The sequence below is a fragment of the Anastrepha ludens genome, chromosome 3 (assembly GCF_028408465.1).
Source record: "Anastrepha ludens isolate Willacy chromosome 3, idAnaLude1.1, whole genome shotgun sequence".
Classification (NCBI taxonomy): Eukaryota; Metazoa; Arthropoda; class Insecta; order Diptera; family Tephritidae; genus Anastrepha; species Anastrepha ludens.
The window spans coordinates 131706623-131726870 of NC_071499.1; the positions used below are offsets into that span (position 1 = coordinate 131706623).

The window sequence follows — 20248 nt, forward strand, 5'->3', positions numbered from 1 at the left end:
GTCAAATAAATTGTTTGAAATATTTTTTATTAATTTTCTTTTTGTGTGCAAAATGGCATGCCACAAAGGCCCCTGGCATACCATATAATAGGAAGAATTTTGGTTTTCATTGATGATGTGCTAGCTTAACACTTTATTGCGTGTTGTCGTCCCCGTTTTTTATAAAAATGCCGTAGATTCACTTATTTTCTTTCTATTTAAGTGTTGTACTTTTTATATTTAGAAAGGGACTTAAATTTTAACTTTTTTCGTCTCCTTCATTAATAAATACTTTCCCTCCTTTTTGTACTTTATTTTGTGGAGTGAAAATTAAAAATGTGAAAAAATCCTCCTCTGCCATTTGCGCCCTACTACGCCCCTTCCTTCGTTCTTCCTTCCCAGCATCCGCCTGCACTTATTCACTTAAGCAACTGCTTTACTTTGGCTGCCGCTTTCTGTGGCGTTGCATCCTTTATATAATTATTTCCCTTTTCCGACACCTCAGCTCTAAGCGCCATAAGATATGCCTCTGAATTAAATTTTGGTGAAAGGAAAACGAAAATCAAAAGCATGAAAATGTAGTGCTTTTTGCTTCCACAACGCTTTGAGCTCTATGTGCGCTTTTGCTGCATTGCTGCATTACGCTGTGCTGCTGCTGTAATTATGAGCTGGTTGTTGTAAATATTTTGTAATTTTATATACTCACTTTTGATGAGCATTTCGTGTATCTACGCTGGTTGCCGCGGCGAGTCTGTGCATGATTTTTTTTTGTACAATTTTTCTGCTTTTAGTAGAATCGCGAAATATATCCCAGTTTGTGGCACCGTACTGCGCTGTGCCATATCCGTTTTATCTGTGTAAGTGTATGTAATTGCTGATAGCAATCGCTGAGCTGTGGTTATCTCTACCAACATAATAGCAATTTTTTCCCACTTATTTTTGCTTATGTTTGTCTGGCTTTGTTTTCGCCAAGCCACAAGCTACGCTAACTACTAGAAAAGTAGAGCATATTCTTTACGTATTATTCTCAGGAAACTATTTCCGTGCATAACTAACTGTAAAGTGACCACTATGTGGCGCATTGCAGGGGTGGTGTGATTGGGTAATATTTCTCTTCATTAAAATGTGATTTATTTTAAAGCAGAGTTCATTTATTTTGCACTCAGCAAAATGGACTTTCAGAAAAATTTATGTAACTTCAACTTTGCAAATGTGAGGAGTTAAACGAAATATTTTTTATTCTTTTTCTGAGGTGTTAATGGCCTCATTTGAATGTTGGTTGCATTTTTGCCCATAGTTATTTAGTTCATGGAGCTTACATATTATATATGGACTTGATTTTTGGCTTCACGTCAAAAATATTAAGAAAACAATGTTTTAAAAAATAGTTCCTCTCAGAAAAGTTAACCTTAATCAATTTCCAGTGAATAATTCCCAAGCGGAAGTAAAAGCTATTTGTCATCTATAGGATACGCATGACCGGCTTCCCAAGTTCTTTATCCAGTTAGAGTAGAAATACTCATTAAGCCATTTAAGAGGTGCAACTAGCCTAACGGTTTGAGAATTAGATTCCAAATAATTTTTATTTTTGAAAAAACTATTATAGATGACGGTGCTGGGTGTTTTCTCTCACATAGACAGTGCATTGAGAATTAGTTATATGAGTAAAATGCCTAAAATACCAGAAAAAATTACCAGACATCAATGTGAATTTTAAGTTAGTTGAAACTTGCACTCTATCATACCAAAATTCAAAGGACTATAAACCCGCACACTTTGAATACCTATGAAATATTTTTTAATCTGATTAAAAAGTGTGAAATTTTGATACAATTTTTTTTTCCAGTTACACAAAGTGTGAAAATTGGGTTTATATACAAATAACTTTTAAAAACTTGTTAATTAGTGCTATTTGCCAATACATACATCTGCGCGTAATAGTATTCTTTTATTTTTTGCATTTAAAGTTCATTTGAACAATTAAAAGAAAGTTGACAGGAGTAGACACGCATGAATCAATTTTTCCTTAGAAAAATGAAAAGTCAGTAACAAATCTTGAATACCACAAAAATTTGTTAAAATTTAGCAACCACAGCACGAAGGGCAACAATAAATACTATAAAACTTTCTCAAAAATTCAGTCAAAGAACTTTTGCTTACTTAACAGAAAAGTTATGCTCGATAAAGTTTACATTGCGCACCTCACTTCACTGCCTGTGTCCGACGCACGTGGCGTATGAGCAATCAAGACGTGCCGAGGAATGCCAATCGCGCTGATTGAAAAGGCGACTGTTTAAAAGATCACACACAGCCAAACATATCCACACTTAAAGGCCGTATAAAGTAATATATTTCATTTTCCAATTAAGTGGCGAATTGACCGCATGATCAGCCGATGCTGGTGGGTCAAAGATTGTAAAAGAACGGGTCTGCCGGTCGGTACAGTCAGCTGGTCAGCCGGTGCCTGGCAATCAGTATAATCCCATTGATTGATGCGATTTTCAGGAAGGCATGTTAGGAAGGTCTTGTTGATTTTTGCTTTTCACTTGTAAATGCATGCATTTGTATGTGTGCACGTATGTAAACAACAGCTGCAGCAATCAAGGAATAATTTGTTGGTTTTTATTGTTGTTGTTGACACGTGTTTACGTCAGGCATGAAAAATGAAAGCAAATAAAATGGAATGCTGGAGTGGATAGGTGGAGTTTTTACGGAAAATGTTAAAAAACCTCTGAAATCTCTATCCACATGTATGTTCATCCCTGTATGCATGGGGCGGACGGCGTGTGCCTCGCTGCGGGTCACTTGCTGGTCACCAACAACATTAATCAATTTCTGTGCTAATTTTTTTCGCTCTTTCGTTGTTTTTAATGCAATTTTTTGGTTATCTCTTATTTCTCATTGCAGTTCATTTCAAAACAACTGGCACTCACCCACACAGAGGAGGCCGTAAAGCAACAAAAGCTTGAATATTTCAATGGATGCGCCATAGCAGCTGCAACAGGCGAAATTTTCGCAAAACAAAGTGAAATGGAACTAAAAAGATTAACGCATTTTTTAGTCCGTTTCAGTGCAATTGTGAATATATGTGTGTGCTTGTGTGCGCGAAAGTGATTATGTATGCGTGTGACACCAGTGCGAATAACGTGCAACACGTTTGCTCGCAAAAAGCAAATGAGAAGAAAAATAAATAAATGCAAGTGGAGTGTGTGTTAAAAGTAAAGGAATTTTTATTGCAGCGCCGCAATGTATGCAATGAAAAAGTGTAAGCGATAAAGTGTTCAATATTTATACCATTTGTTACTGTCGATATTTACTGGCGAGTGCAATGAATTTGTGAAGCAATTAACATCAATGTGGGAAATAAAAAAATTACAACAAAAAGTGGTGAGAAATGTAAGCGAAGTGTTTAATTGAAAAGTGTGAGTTGACAGTGCCGAGTTGGAAACAAATTAGCACTTTTCCATTTGCAGAATGTACTACCAAAGAGCAAATGGAAAAAATAAAAGAATAAGGGCAGAGCGGAATACTTCTACAGATGGAGATGCTAACGGCAAACATTTTTATATTCCATAAAATTAGATCACGCCTAGAGAAAAAAAGGGAGAGCAAGAGTTAGAAAAATGCGAAACATCAGTAGAGTCAATAAATATAAGAATCTTTAATAATAATTAATTAAACCCTGAGACTCTATGTTCCACCTAGAAACCACAGGGAAAATATATTTATATAATTACACTTCATAAATAAACTTTCTTCAATCTTTCGAGGCTATTTTGCTCAGAGAGGCCATCAAAATAAAAAGAAAACACGAAGTACAAAACAACGCATATTTATTGAAATAGTAAATGATAGGCCTAAAGTGTCTAGAAACCGCAAAACAAAAGGAAAAATGTCTAACCTTTCGTTTAAAATTAATTTTAAATGATTCCGAACCAGCAGAAATATGTGTAAAAGTGCAAAAAAAAACGCCCGCTATTCAAAATTGTTGCCACCTAAAACAAAAGAAGGCGTAAGCTTTACGCTCGTTAGCTACGCCAACTTATCGCTGTTTCTTAACTGAAATCCATCAACGCTGTGAAACGGAAGTGAAAACTGGCTGAAGCAAAAACTTACCAGGCATTAAAAAACAAAAAAAGTAATAAATAAAAAATCTAAATCGCATAATTTATCATGTTTTATTACCAGCTCATCGCGCCACTCCGCTGCCACTGTACTCGCTCACTTGAAAAAACCTATGAAGCACGTGCGCGGCTGTAAAAAAATCCTTCTCGCGCGTCGTCTTTCATTGCCTTTACTTAAGACCACCAATATCAGTGTTAACACGCCATTGATAAATAACCGAAAACAGTCGTTGTTGCTGTTGTCACCGTCAACATTCGCCAAAGCCTGTGAGTCAACACTGTGCTGTCGATTTCCTGTTTTTGAAATTTCATAATTTTTTGTTGTTCTTCTTAAGCTTGGGTGCGTTAGCGTGTTACATTTTTTTTTGTTGTTATTGTTTTCTTTTCTTTTACTGTTGCCTTTGCCGTAATCACTACAACCAAAAATTGTGTTGCTGTTTCAATAGATAAGCAAACAACGCAAGCAAAATGCCGGGTGGACGTCGAGGACTTGTTGCGCCGCAGAACACATTCCTGGAAAACATCATCCGGCGCTCGAACTCACAACGTAAGTATTAGCATACGTAAATATTAGTACGAAATATATAAATAGAAATTAAGCTCTTAGATAAAGGACGCTGTCTCAAATGAAATCGTTATACTTTATTTCTAATCTTATACAAATAAACATAAAACTGCTGAATTGAGCTGAATAAAGATACATTGCAGAAATGCGTAAAAAATGCTTAACTCGAATAATTGGGATCGAGAAATTGTATGAGCAAATCTTTTAAAGGAGCTGAATTACGCTGAATTCCGTTGATGCGATATCTTATATTTGAAAAATGACTTCCTTAGTAATGTGTCGAAATAAGCTCAGTTTGATTCAGCCCAGGCGAATAATGCTGAATTGCAATAAAACGCGCTGAATAAAGCTGAACTGTAGGAATGGATAAAGAATTCATATCTTTTATAAAAAATCTAAAAAAGTCAGATTTGTTCGTTAAAATCCCATATTCTTCCGAAACAAAAATTTAAAGCAGGATACAAGTACGGAGAAAATTTATAGTATAAGTTCTGATTTAAAGTTTGAGCGCTGCCTGAATGTAAAGGCAACAAAAAATTTGATTTTGCTTTTACTCGAAGTTGAAATCTTTGTTTCAAGAATAATATTTTTCTTCCACTGAGATTCGTAGCTGCAATCGATGCCATTGACAAACTTATGTTGCCTGCTGGAAGCGTTCGCTATGCTAGATATAGCCTTGATGAACACAGGAAGTCAACAGACGTATCAAAAGGCGGGAATGGGGTCTATAATCGACCTTACCTTCGTGAGTTCTAGTCTTGTTCGCGACACGAAATGGTTCGTCAGCCAGCATTACACTCGGAGCGATCACCTCGCAATAATCTGTGAAATAAGGAAGCACGGCGAAGAAAGGTTCTCAAATAACTACGAAACGCGGTACAAAATTAAAACAATGGAGGCTGAGATTATCGAAATCATGCTGGCAGATGTAACTCTCGGAGGGGATGCATCTGAGAAAACAAAACAAACCATGAGACACCTAACAGAGGCATGCGACGCAGCCATGTCCAAAACGAGGCCCAATAAGCGCAACAGCGAACCTGTCTACTGGTGGACAGCAGACATTGCAGAACTGCGCAGCGAATGTTTAAGAGCAAGGCGAATCTACCAACGATCTAGGGGTACGGACAGTTTTCAAGAAAACCAGCTCCAATATAAGCAAAGAAGGAAGGCCCTAAAAAAGGCAATCAAAAACAGTAAACGCCGGTGTTTCCTGCAGCTATGCGACGATGCCGATAACGACCCTTGGGGCCTCGGTTACAGGCTTGTTATGAAAAAGCTCAAAGTCTTTAAGCCACTCCCAACAACATGCCCAACTACACTGCGTAATGTAGTAGAAACTCTGTTCCCCGTCCAAGACACTACAAGAGACCACGAATTGGTAGGATCCTGTGAAGGCGACCAAAATTTGCAGCTAACCAACAAAGAAGAACTCCTTATGGTCATAAAACGGATTAAAAATAATAAAGCTCCCGGACCGGATGGAATCCCCAACGAGGCCTTAAAAGTTGCTATCCAAAGTCGTACCGACATTTTTGTAGATCTCTACAATACATGCCTAAAGGAAGGTACATTTCCAACCCAGTGGAAGTTGCAGAAACTGGTTTTAATACCAAAAGGATCCAAGCCTGCGGAAGACCCTACAGGCTACCGCCCCCTGTGCATGCTCGACACTGCAGGAAAAATCCTGGAACGACTGATTGCAGTCCGTCTGGAGGCTGCTATAGAGGATGTAGGCGGTCTATCACCCCGACAATTCGGATTCCGGAAAGCCCGTTCAACAACAGATGCTGTGTCTGCAGTCAAGACCATTGCGCAGAAGGCAATTGAAGGTACTCGATGGCTAAACGGTAGCAAGGAGTATTGCCTAATTGCGACACTAGACGTCAAGAACGCCTTCAATACGGCGAATTGGAGCAAAATTCTGATCGCCCTTGATAATTTCCACGTTCCAAGGTACATTCGCAGGATTGTCGCCAGTTACCTTTCCGACAGAACACTGCGCTATAAAACCGATGCTGGGGTAAAAGAGCACAAAATAACTGGCGGAGTTCCACAAGGCTCAGTCCTGGGACCCTTACTTTGGAACGTCATGTACGATGGAGTCTTGCGCCTCAGTCTGCCTCTAGGGTCGCAAATCATTGGATTTGCTGACGACATAGCTGTTGTGGTCGTGGCCAAAACACTCCGTCGAGCCGAAGAAACATGTAACCGGGCTGTCGGCATGGTAAAGAGATGGTTATGTAACAGTGGTCTAACTCTTGCGGACCATAAAACTGAAGTCGTACTAATTAGCAGCAGGAAGATTGTGGAGTCAGCTAATATAATGGTGGGCGACCATGGTATAGAATCGAAGCCATTCATTAAGTACCTGGGCGTAATAATTGACCGTAGGCTCAATTTCAAAGATCACTTGGTGTACGCGAGCAGCAGGGCGGCAGAAGCAGTAACTGCGCTAACACGACTAATGATGAATATCAGAGGCCCTAGGCAAAACAGCAGGAGACTTCTTAATACTGTGGTCTCATCGATTTTGCTGTACGCAGCTCCGGCATGGGCGGAAGCCACAAACTACAGCTCGTACGTGAAGTGTATGAAATCGGTGTACCGATTGAGTGCCCTCAGAGTGTGCTGCGCGTTCCGCACGGTATCGGAAGACGCCATTATGGTCATAGCAGGTCTACTCCCAATAAATTTAATGGCAAAAGAGTACGCTGAAGTTTACCAAAACAAAGCTACTTCAGAACGACAGACAATACGCAGGATAGCAAGGGAGCGCAGCCAGCGTTTATGGCAGGAAAAATGGAGCTCGTCTCCCAACGGACGTTGGACGTACCGTTTGATTCCCATTATTTCCAAATGGATTAACCGTGAACATGGACAGTTAGATTACTACCTGACCCAAATACTGACAGGACATGGGTGCTTCAAATCCTACTTATACAGGTTTAAGCACGAAGACGACCCGTACTGTTCTCATTGTGCACCAATTGCAGAAGACGCAGAACATGTTTTGTTTGTCTGTCCGCGATTTGCGTTAGAAAGGGGGGAACTAAGCACTAGGGTGGGGAAGCCAATTACGGCTGATAACCTAGTCGATATTATGATAGAGTCCGAAGAATATTGGTCCGCTGTATGTAATATGGCAAAAATAGTAATCTCCAAACTGCGTAGCGCTGAACAACAGCGCAGATCTTCATGAAGAGGCAATAGGCCGCTCCCCCTTCCGTGAAGTACTACTTAACGGTTGTCCCGCGGGAGGGAAACGGAGCTGGGGTGGGTTTTTAGTGGGTGAGCCGAAAGGCAAGTCTCACACTTTTCGGCTTTCAATGCTTTGTGCCACCTCCATAAAAAAAAAAAAAAAAAAAAAAAAAAAAAAAAAAAAAAAAACATTGAATAAAGTTGTGAATGTGTGTGTGTGTGCATATGTTTGCATTTTGTGGCAGTGTTGGTACTCATAAATTGTCAAGAGCACAGGCGGCAAAGTGTTCAATAGGCATGCGATGTCTGGATCATAGAAATCTATACGGTGAGTGAATCCGCGTGCATACCTAACTTCGCATTTTTAATTCAAATGTTAAGTCTGTCCTTTCCTATGCTTTTGAAACATGGTGACCATCAGTTGAAACTGTTCATCCTGCACATTTGGTGGCCATATATAACGGAAAATGTAACGAAGATTTTCCTCATTGCTATTGGACTAACTTAAGTAGATGCTTCGACAAGTCTGAGTGGCTTGAAGAAGCAGTGAATCGTACAAAAAGACGATATCAATAATATTAGAGGAATTCCGCACATTAACTGGGTCCTGAACCAATTACTTATAAGAGGATACTTTCAAGCAACCAATCCTTCAAACTGGTCGCAGTAATATGTAAATTTCTTTTTTTTCGATTATCCGTTATTGCAGTGTTTTCAAGGCTGATGTATCAGCTATAGAATAGATCGAAGCAGTAGCGCTAGGATCAAGCATCTTCATATAATATTTAGTGACTCGGAGACGACAATAAGGGCTAGACCAACCAAAATAGCGTACCTATTTGGTTCGCGGGCCATAGCCACATAAAAGGAAGTTCTATGGTTAGCTGGTATGCCATAAGCCACTTGCACACTACTGTTTAAGGAATTTTCAAGTGACTGCTACTGCAACCTAATCAAACCTATGAGTAAATACTTCCATTTCTTCTTATTACCAAAACTTGCTAAAATTCGGTCTTACCTGCCAGTCTAGCAAGTGAAAGAGAAACCTATCAGCTTTGATTTAAAAACATCAGACGGAAACGGCAACACAGGCGCGCGCATACCTCAGGCATCCAAGTAAGCACAAAAGAAAATGAAAAATTCCTGCAAAATTCCACTAAAGTAGAAAGTACTTATGTCAGCATTTGACATCAAACATATATTGGCAAGCATGAGCAAACGGAGAAATAAAGAAATCACGTGCACGTATTTCAGGCGATGGGTGAGTAGGGTGCAGAGGATGCCAACCTTCATATCGCTTAAGCTGGATTAAGTGCTTTTTGAACTGTCAAGCTGGCTGCGCACTAACAACTGCCAGACCACATTGTGGAACTCCGGCTGCGGTTGATATGCTGCGGTCGAGCGGCATTTACGCACAGGTGAGTTGCTTGCAACATAACTCATGTGAGTGGGGATGTGGATTGCGTTATTCGTTTTATAAGAGCCTAAGGGTTCTGAGGGAGAAATGTGAAAAGTGCTTTTAAAATTTCGAAGCAAATAATCCGCGTAGAGAAGAAGTTCTATTTGTTCATGATATAAGCACCGAGAGACTGAGCGCATTGCAATGAATTTGAAAATTGAATAAAAATACTTGGCACGAGCAGTAAAAAAGACAATAAAAAGATTAAAGTTCGAAATAAATTAAAGAATTAATTACTCTCCTAAAATCACAAGTGCAGGCAAGCTAGCACTCAGCTAAATTTTTGCACAATATTGAATTTTCGCTTAAAAGCGCCGAGCCACATACCGAAACAGGATTTATTTTTTCCCAGCACCTTTGAGAACTTTCATTCGTTGAAACTATCGAACTAAGTAAGTGCTTGTCTTTCTTGCACAACCAATCAAGCCAATACAATTTTTAATCAGCGCGCTTTCAACGCGTTTTTCTACCAGCCCCGCGAACTGGTTGAAAAAAAAGCAGAGCACGTACCAAAATACGCGGCAGCAACCGGCTGGAGTGCAACTGTTGCTCAACGCAAGTTTTCATACCTATCTGTTACACTCGACCACCCATTTTCTTTGTATTTTTTTGTCACTCATTCTATTTCTTCCGCTACTCTGGCAACGCAACGCCACTCTGGGACCAACGGCGCTGTTATTGTCAGTCACCAACAATTCTGCTATGGCTGTTTCTGTGGTTTACATTTTATGAGATTTTTGCCAGCCGACATTTTCTATTTTAAGTTTTTTTTGTGTGGGAGAAACGGTGTGTTAAATGGCGCGTAAAAATTGTGCACCGACCGGGCTCTGAACGACTTTGTACGCGTCGCAGAGCAATAATTTCTGTCGCATGGTGCTGAATTTCGTAGAACGTAGATGCGTATTTTAAACTGAAATTTCTAGGTTTAATCTGCAGGTGGCCACTTCAATTTTTGTTTAGGAGGATTCAGACGAACACGAAAGGTTAGTAAAAATCAAAAAAAGTTCAATATTTTAAATAAAAAAGTTTGCTGAATTGCGCTGAATTGCACTTTAATGGCTTAAGGATATATATTTTTAGTGGAACATACTTTCAAGCTTAGCTGAATAAGCTTAGAAGGGCTGACATGAAATGATGAAATTTATCGGTCGATTCTGTTTAGCTGAGGAGAATTGAAGCGAATTTCTTTAACGGAGCAAACTAGAAATTGATAAAAATCAGAGAATATAATATTTTCAATGAAAAAATGTTTGATGAATTGCACTGAATACAGCTGAATTGTGCCGGTGTAGCAAGTCAGGATATTTAGTTTAAGTGGACAAGTTTTTGAACTCGGCTGAATAAGCTGAAAGGAGCTGAATTGACATGATTTACAGTGATGGTGTCTAAATTATGTTTTTTGCATAGCCACATGTGCTTTCAGTCGACTGAATGTGCCCAATTGAGCTAATCCACAAATTTGCAATTTAGTATATGGATATTTTAGCTCGGTCAAATGAGCTGAATGCAGCTGAATTTAATTATGGTTCTTCAGTTCCATTCTTATTGGAAACATTTTTCAGTTAGACAGAATAAGTTAATAATCTCTGTAAAATATCTCAGCTGAATGTGATGGTTTCAAAATTATTCGACTTACTATAAATGCTACTTTGTAATAGTAGTGCAATATTTTTGGCTGATAAAATTGAGCTGAGTAGGTGGCCTAAAAATTAATGGTTTAGACCTAGTTTGCCTGAAAATTGGAAATGGGGATTCAAGTTATAGTACCGTAGTATATTTATGTAAAATGTATTTTTAATAGTAGCACGCGATGATCTTTTTAATTAAGCTAGCTTAAAGATGCTGAAGAGAAAAATGTTTTAATTCGGCTGAATATGTTAAAAACCTCTGCGGAATAGAGCTGAGTTGAGCAGACTTAAAAAACGTCCTATTCAAATTCTCTTCTTAGTACATAAATTGGTTCAAGTCAGCTGAATAACTTCATAAAGTGGTAGAAAAATGCCTAAAGCTTTGTAGAAAGTACTGAGTTGAGGTGATTTAGGAATTATTGGAATGAGGAACTCTTTCTTCAATAGTAAGAAAATTACTAGCTGAATTGACTGAGTGGAGCTTATTTGAAAACTATAGTATTTAACTTAGCAGACTTTGAGGGATTATAAACCGAACTTTAAATACGAAATTTACTAAATCTTCAGAGCGCTTTAAGCCTAAAATTGCTGATTAAAAGCCGAGTTGTAGTATTTTAACCCTTTTCAATAATAAGCTTAAAAAAGGAATTTGTATGCGGGCTGATTTGCGATGTTAAGTGTTGATATTTTTGTTTTCTGTGAACTTATTAAAAATATAAAATAAAGCGTGGAAATAAATCAACTTAGTAAAATATAGATAATAAAGGCTGATTTTTTAGCTATTATCTTTTTAAACAGTTGGTTCAAACAGATGGCGCACGTTTCGTGTTTTGTTTCACTGTCAAACATCTTCAGTTTGGTCTATAATTTAATCACGAATCGTCTTACAAACGATCAACGCTTGCAAATCATTGAATTTTATTATAAAAATGCATGTTCTGTTAGGAAAGTTTAAAGTCGACAAATTGTGTTCAGCGACGAAACTCATTTTTGGATCAATGGGTACGTAAATAAGCAGAATTGTCGATTTTGGAGTGAAGATCAGCCAGAATAATTGCAAGAGCTACCAATGTATCCAGAAAAGGTCACAGTTTGGTTTATGGGCTGGAGGTATCATTGGACCGTACTTCTTCAAAGATGCTGCGAATCGTGACGTAACTGTGAATGGTGAGCGCTACCGTGAAATGATATCCAACTTTTTTTTGCCCAAAATGCAAGAGCTTGATCTGCATGACATGTGGTTTCAACAAGACGGCGCCACATGCCACGTAGCACGCATAACAATGGACTTGTTGAGAAACATTGGAAAGAGTATGCCAAAATTGGACTAAGCGGATGGACAATTTGAAGCGCAGTCGCGGTCAACATTTGCATGAAATAATCTTCAAACATTAAATTGTATGGACTTTACTATCGATTCAAATAAAAATTTCATGCATTTTTCTGAATTTTACGTGTGTTTTTTTGAAAAACTTTCCTATAGTTCTTAAAAAATCACCCTTCATTTCCTTAAAGTCAATATCCTCCCTTGAGACAATGAATAAGTACTCATACTAAGTAAGCCAATCCAATCCGTTAATGTGCGAAAGGTGCAGCAAAAGGAAGAGAAAATATGAAATATGGGATTTATTTTGCTGTCGTAGTCAAGAAGCAACAATTTTCTCGGAATTCACTTCAGATGAACTGCAATAATATTTGTGATAGGAGGTTGGGGTTGAGCTTTCAGCATCATTTTTTATATTTCATCATGAGGCGTTGAAAATTTATCGATGGCACAATTAATCAAAGCCTTGCCATAAACGTGCCATAATTGAAATTGGGATTAAAACGAGTAAGGAGAAGAGTCTAGGATAACGAATTGGTAAATCGGTTGGAGATAATTGCAAATAAAGATGAAGGAAAAATTAACGAAGCTATAAAAATGGGGGAAAATATTAAAATGCAATATAGAGAGAGATAAAATTGAATGTGAAATATGAAACAAAAATAAATTCTTAGATAATTTATGTACTTACTATTAATACAGCAAATGAGTGTTAGGAGTGAAATAAACAAGCGCTGAATGGCTACTGAGTAATCGAAATTAAAAAAAGAAAAATAGTTTTTCGATTCACTGAAGAGACTTTAAATGTGCTGAAAATTGCTAACTACACTTAATTGGAAAATAGTTTTTTAATGGTTTTGATGGGGGAAAAATTAAAAATAAAAAGCGTAGTTTGTAGGCTGAATAGAATCAAAATACGCCAATTCATTTGATGTTGCTTAAAATTGTGTAAAATAAGGTGCGTGCTGCTTGAAGGGTCGAGCTGGATTGACTTAAAATGTGTAAAATGTGCTTAATTTAAGCATTACTACTAAAATATTATCCAACAGGGTATGCCCTCAGCATTCATAGAAGCTGAGATGTGTTGAATGATTTGAATGTTACAAATAGAAAACTCCGAAATCTGTGTCTATATATTACAATAAAGCTAAATAGGGCAAACCAGGAAAGAAATAATTTCGTGTTACTTAAAAGCATCGGAATAAAACCATTTTGGTATATTAAGTTGAGCTGAATTGCGCTGATCAATGAGAAACTTAATAATCTTGAAAAATGTAGTACTCCAACGCTGAATAATACAAAACAATGCATAATTCATTAAAATTTAGTGAAAAATGGCAAATATAACAGGACTGATGAGTTTCAAAGAGCTGAGTTTAATTATTTTCCTTAAATTTGTGCTGCATAAAACTTTGTTTATGCTTTTATGTGTGCTGAATTGAACTAATTGAGTATATTTCGAAAATCGTGACAGCTGAAATAGGGTAGAATCGTGTAATGAAGAATACTCTTGCACTAAACAGCATTATATATAGCTAAATTTAAAAACTCTAAAAAAAATTGTACTAAATGGGAAAACGTGCCTACATTTGCTGAATAGAGCTGAATTAAGCAAGCTAAGCACACAAGCAAATATTTGTGCGTATTTCCGTTTTGATTTAAGGGGATATTACGACTAAGGCCTTTGTTTACTACAAAAACCGCAAACAAACAATATTATAATTAGATATTTGAACCGTTATAAATAATTTAAACAGGGGGGAGGAGGTACGCCTATAACAACTCAGCAACATTTATTGAGGAATTGTTTTGGAGAGTGAGACGGAATAAATTATTCATTAGCTAAAAGTTGAATAAACAATACCACATCATCTTGCAGAAAAAGTGTGTGTGAAATTATTTATAGGCTTATATATTACTTGGCAGCAAACAACACATTGAATATGATAAATTTTCATGTGCGTGCACCCAAACCTACTTACCGTATTTGGTAAGTTAATACCCCACTAAGCCTTTGTTATTCCTCCGCAGCTGGTATACATTTTCGAATTTTCTATCTGGTTCCTTTTTGCCTCCAGCGCCAAGCATGTTTCGCTCCTTTTTTCTCATTCCTCATAGTTCCACAATTCCTAAGTCAGTTGATTCTCCGGCCTTCATTTTGCTCTTGTGTTACCCGTCGCTTTTTTGCTAGCGCTTTGAATATTCTTCTAATGCCACAAAATCGTTTAACACTTTGTTATACGCCGTAAAATAGGCTACTTTCTCTTGCTGTCTTGTTTACATTTTGCCAACCGACAACAAACTAATGATTGCTCACTTTTTTATCATCTTTGGCCGAGTGCTGCAGTTGTGCGTTCGTCTAGCTGCTGTTGGTTTGTTTTTCTGCTGCTTGACTTTTGCCTTTATCTTTGCTATTTCGCCAATTTTTCTTATTTGAGTTCTTTTTTTTTGTCGGCGGAAACGGTAAGTGTTTGTTGTTATTTTTAGCATCATTGCAGGCGTTGCCGTTCATTAAAGCAGCTCACAGCTAAAGCCACAATCTTCTGTATTTCCTTTTGTCTCCTTACTGCCGGCACCTTCCTATGCTCTTCAATTTCCACTGATTACTTTCCCATTTTAATCGTTTTTCTAATGATGCTGACTCATTGAGTCACTTGTGTTTTGTTATCTCCACTTATTTCCTTCATCTTCGTTTTGTTGCTTGTTTTTTGAGAAGTCTACTTGAAGGCGTTCACACTCAAGTATTTGTTTGCTTGTTGGTATTTATTGCCCAGGCATGCTGTGTACGCCCAAATATGATTGTTGCTGTTGTGGCCTGCGGCTGCTTGGTGTTGTTGGCGCATTGTCAACATTTGATGCTTTTACTTGTGAAGTGTTGGCAATTTCGTTTTTTGTTATTTTTGTATTTTTTTCAACAACCAATTTTGGGAGATGCAACGCACGAGCGGATGTTTATCAATTTAGCAGCTTTCATTAAAGACTAATTCGTTAAGCTCGAATTCCTCTTTTTATGCAAAATGCATTTTAGGCTTATGAACTTTGTGTCTGGCCTTGTTGTTTTTGGCTGGTTCACTGCTTGGTCATGTTTAATGTTACGTTACTTTACAGAAAATTAATTTTCTTAATTAATTTCGGTGGAATCATTCAATCATTGAAATTTGAAATTGGATATAAATTGCATGCCTAAAGAAAGGAGCAGCCGATTAGAGATTGGGGTGGGTGCACAGGAATGAGTCAAAAACTTTGGTAGTGATAGTATTCCCTTATCCCCAAGGGCAAGTGCTTTTTGAGTGGTACTTAAGCAGACAAAACGCTGATCGTAAAGCCAAGTGAAGCAAGAGAAAAAATGTGGGGTAAACAGAAAAAGAAGAAAATCTTAGATTTGGCTTACGCGAGTGTTTTCTATCCTTTACCCATCATCTCTCAGCTCATAAAGGCAAAGTAAAAGCACGACAGGCTGGGTGGTTAAATACTTGTAGGCTGTTGTGATATCAATCTCCAAATAGCAATTATGGAAGAAGCTATTACTTACCAGGATTTTCATTCTTGGAAACCAGTTGGATATCTGACTCTGTGAATTGAAAAGTCAGCCTCGGCTGGTGGTTGAAAAAAAAACAAATAAAGGGTGGTTAAGTTTCAAGGGCCGGTGTTGATTTTTAAAAAAATACAATTTTTTAAATAAATTATTGTCATTTCTCTTTATTCTGATAATATTAGTATGGCTCAATTACGTATTGAACAAAATATTGGCCAAATGGCCGCGGCCTCGGCGGCACACCTCCATCCGATGGTCCAAATTTTCGATGACGCTGAGGCATAATTGAAGTTCTATGCCGTTAATGTGTCAAATTATTTCATCTTTTAGCTCTTGAATTGTTGCTGGCTTATCGACGACCACCTTTTCTTTCAAATAACCCCAAAAAAGAAGCCCAACAGTGTCAAATCACATGACCTTGGTGGCCAATTGACATCGCCGCGATGTGAGATTATTCGGCCATCAAATTGACATGACAAGTGGCACCGTCCTGTTGAAACCACATATCGACCACATCCATATCTTCCAATTCGGGTCATAAAAAGTTCCTTATCATCTCGCGATAGCGAACACTATTCACAGTAACTGCCTGACCAGCCTCATTTTGGGAAAAATACGGCCCATGCCGCTGGCCCATAAACCGCACCAAACAGTCACTCTGTGTGGGTGCATTGGTTTTTCGGCAATCACTCTTGGATTACGGCTTCAAATACCTTGAGAATTCAGTCTTTGAGGCTGGGACTTACTGGTATACAAAATGTCTTTTAGATCACGGAACTTTTTGCTTCTGCAACTCTCGCATTTCGAAAAATAAACTTGCACTCATTGCTTTTTCCGGTATTATAAAATATTTCGCTTTTAATTTTCTTGTCCTTTCCACAAAAATTTGCAATTTTATTGTTGCTAAAATGAGATTATTTAGAAAAAAGTAGTTGAGGTCAAATGTTGTCAAATATGATGCATAAATATATAAAAAATTAAATAGCCTTTCCCCACAAATAATTTACGAGCATTCATTGCATCTTCTTCATCTAAAGATGAACTGAAAGGAAAAAAGTAAAACATTTGGTTGGCAGCAGTGATAATATTGCTTCGGTTCTTGTCTAAAATACAGAATAAAAAAAAAATTCAAATGCATTTTTAGATGCTAATTTTCAAAGCAACAACTATTTCCCTTTGTTTTCTAACTTTTTTTTATTTTTTATTTTTTATTTTTTTTTTTCCAATAACGATACTTTTTTATGTTGTTTTGTAGGTTTCAAAGCAACAACTATTTCCCTTTGTTTTCTAACTTTTTTTATTTTTTATTTATTTTTATTTTTTTCCAATAACGATACTATTTTTTGTTGTTTTGTAGGTAATCAGGTTTTGGTATTCATCAAGTTTATTTATTTTATATTTTTAATTATCTATAGAATTTTATGCAATAATAGAGTAGAATGGGGTAAGATAGGTCATTTTTTTTTGAGAGCTCTTGCTACGGTGTTTTTGCATTGATTTTGAAAAATAAGCAAGATTTTGAAAGGTTATTTATCTGCTAACATTTTGGTTATACTGACTTATGTTTGGCTAAATATCTTGGAAGCTGCATTCAATAACACAAAGGTCCTTTTTTTCGATATTTTCACTATATGTGAGGGGAAAAGAACAATGTACATGGCTTGGAAATTAACGTTTTAACTTTTATTTATAGAGTATGAACACTGCACATGTTATAAAAGTTAGGAATTTCTCTTTAATTCATCACGCGAGCACGTAATGTTTCGAACGGAATTTTAAATTGTTTAGAGGCTGATCGAACACTAGCGCCATCTCGGACTGCCGCGATTGCGTTTTTTACGTCCTCTTCACTTCGTTTCGGCGTTTTTCGCACATAATTACGCACCATTTTGCTGCAAAAACAATTAAAATTTATTTTATTCAATTAAAAGTAATGACCTATAATGCCCCCAGACGGCTGACCTATAGTGCCCCCAAGCACATGTTTTATGTTAGTGTCGATATTTTTTTTTTAAACAAAAATATCAAAAAACTAACACATTATTCGTGTTCAGCATTATTTTCTACGTAAAATAAAACTCACCTGACAAATATTTACATACATTAAATGTACTGAACCGTAGAATAAAAAAATGCTATGTCGGAGAAAAGCTCACAAAAAACTGAACGACGCCAGAACTAGGATAACTAATCAATGGTGACGGCCGCAATGACAGTCGCGAACGTTGTTCCCCACCACGTATTCAATTCACATAAGACGAGTGACCTCTGCAAAAACAGTGCGACGGAAACCCCACCTACCTATTGTGCCCCCATACCTATCTTACCCCATTCTACTCTACTTTACAACGACATTACGAGGCTTTCAGACGTTTTATCAAGTTTATGTTTGGCTTCAAGTCCGCTGACTATTTAACTTGTTTGTATGTTTGGATTAGAATTAATGCACTTTTATTTAATTTTTTTAATTTATTTGGAATTAAAATTCGCATTTGAAAATCCACAAATAAACTAGCAAGCTGTGCATACTTATAGGCGCATAGGCACTCGCGAATGGAATGAAGTGAAAAACGCTTTCTACAACTTGCCAAACAATCTCCCGCTCCCTTCCTCTACCACTCAGCTCTTCTCTCTTCCTTTTTCATCAATTTTTGTGTACATTCGAGCGCAAAATTTATTAATATTTAATAACGCCTTACACGCATTTGCTTTGACCTACTTTGAACCTTGCAGTGCCTTCACTTGCAGGTGCACGGGTGTGCAAGGCAAACATTTATATTTGGTTTTCTACGCTGCTGCTGCTGATTGCTTACACTAAGAGTTTTGTTATTGTTGGCCTTGTTGCTATTATAACTGATCTTTGTTTTTGTAACAGCCATGAAACACGCAATAGATTGCTATTTATGCATTTTTCATAGATATTTGCATAATTCAACAATTTAATAAAGTCGTTCTAACTAAGTGTCTTTATGTACTCACACAAACGTAGTTGGAACAAGCACTCTCACACGTATGCGCACTCACACACACAGCGCAGCATTCTTTAGTCCAAATCGTATTTAAAGTCACGTTCCACCTGCTTAGATACGACGCACACACCTGCCCGATCTGCCTGTACCACTCTGCGTGCTATGCGTTCGACTTCTAGGTAGCCTATTTCTAGGCGCCGCCCTGCTCACGTTTGCTCGAGCTGCCTCTTCTTCAGTTTTTCGTCTTCCACTTTTACTACTACTTCTGCTTCTTCATCCGCTTTCAAGTTTAATGTTGCGCATCAATTTTTTTGGTAATTTTGCTGGGTTTTTTTTGTTGGCTAGCAACGCATACACACAAGAGAGCAACCACATTTATACTCGACTCTGTTGCTCATCGTACAGTCTCACACTGGACAGGTTGAAATGGTTTCTCTGTTATATGAATTTGCACAAATACTTTGCTATTTATTTAAAATTTCATTTTAATGGCATTTGTTAGCTCTTTCGGCTTTTTGGGAATATCCAACTCTACAAGCATTAGGAATTAGTTGAATTTTTAATACGGTCATTGTTGCCAAAATGAACTAGAGTTGTTCCGCCGCCATTCTGCTCTGTTTTGTGTTATTCAACACAATTCAGCACATCCTCTGGTCAACCAGTCGAACTTTCAAATATGTTTACTTGGCGTTGATTAGCTCGCTCTTTGATATTAAAACTGTTTTTGCGTTAAAAATGCATTCGCATAACTGCAATTGCCAATTGACTTTTCGCATTTGAAAGTTTGCTTGTTGTTGTTAGCAGAGACGCTGAGTGGCAAAAATGTAGATTAAAGTACTGCACATTAAAAATTCCATTGCGCTCGCTCACAAATTCAGGCCAAACAAGGCGATCCAATAAAATTTATGCTAAGTTTTGCTTCTATTTCTATTTCCATTTCACTTCCAAGTCCCTCAGATATGTGTTGTAGTCTGCTTTTAGGCGCTTGTGCACAAACTAATGCAATTATGCACAATGAAGGCAATTCTGTGTTGGTTGAAGCGAATTAAATAGTTTTTAATGAGTCGGAAGTGGAAATGAAAAAGAAATATTTGAGCGGAGGAATGGGAAGAGAAGTTCTTACACTTCAAAGTCAAGAAAGTTGTTGTGGTTATTTTTGTTGGAGGCTTTGGATAGGCCATATTAGGTGCTAAGTGGATGGACAGCGCAAATTAGAGCAATAAGAATAATAAAATAGGGATTATTAGCTATTAAGGATAATTAGCTATTACTGGAAAATCATTTGATAAGTGAAGAAAATAGTGATTAGTGAAGCGGACATTTTTAAATCCGTTATTAAGTGACCTAGAAAAAAATGCAATCGGTATGACTACTGCGATTGTTCTTGAAGTAAGCTTCTGTTACCTTTCAGTATAAGAACTTTTTTATTTAGCATGTAAAAGTATTCCTTATAAGTATAGAAAT

At 37.4% G+C, this 20248-nt stretch overlaps 1 protein-coding gene across 13 annotated transcripts in view; it reads left to right on the forward strand.

The window, feature by feature from the left end:
- The window catches only part of LOC128859310 (potassium voltage-gated channel protein eag), a 180798-nt gene that overhangs the window by 43364 nt on the left and 117186 nt on the right, over nucleotides 1–20248 (forward strand). For 10 of the 13 annotated variants that reach the window (XM_054096198.1, XM_054096205.1, XM_054096203.1 and 7 more), the window contains exons 2-3: nucleotides 2887–4443; nucleotides 4550–4650. In XM_054096198.1, the coding sequence (XP_053952173.1) occupies nucleotides 4572–4650 (79 nt within the window). In that variant the 5' untranslated portion in view covers nucleotides 2887–4443; nucleotides 4550–4571. The remainder of the gene's footprint in view (nucleotides 1–2886; nucleotides 4444–4549; nucleotides 4651–20248) is intronic. The other 3 variants (XM_054096200.1, XM_054096202.1, XM_054096199.1) reach the window with 2 other exon arrangements.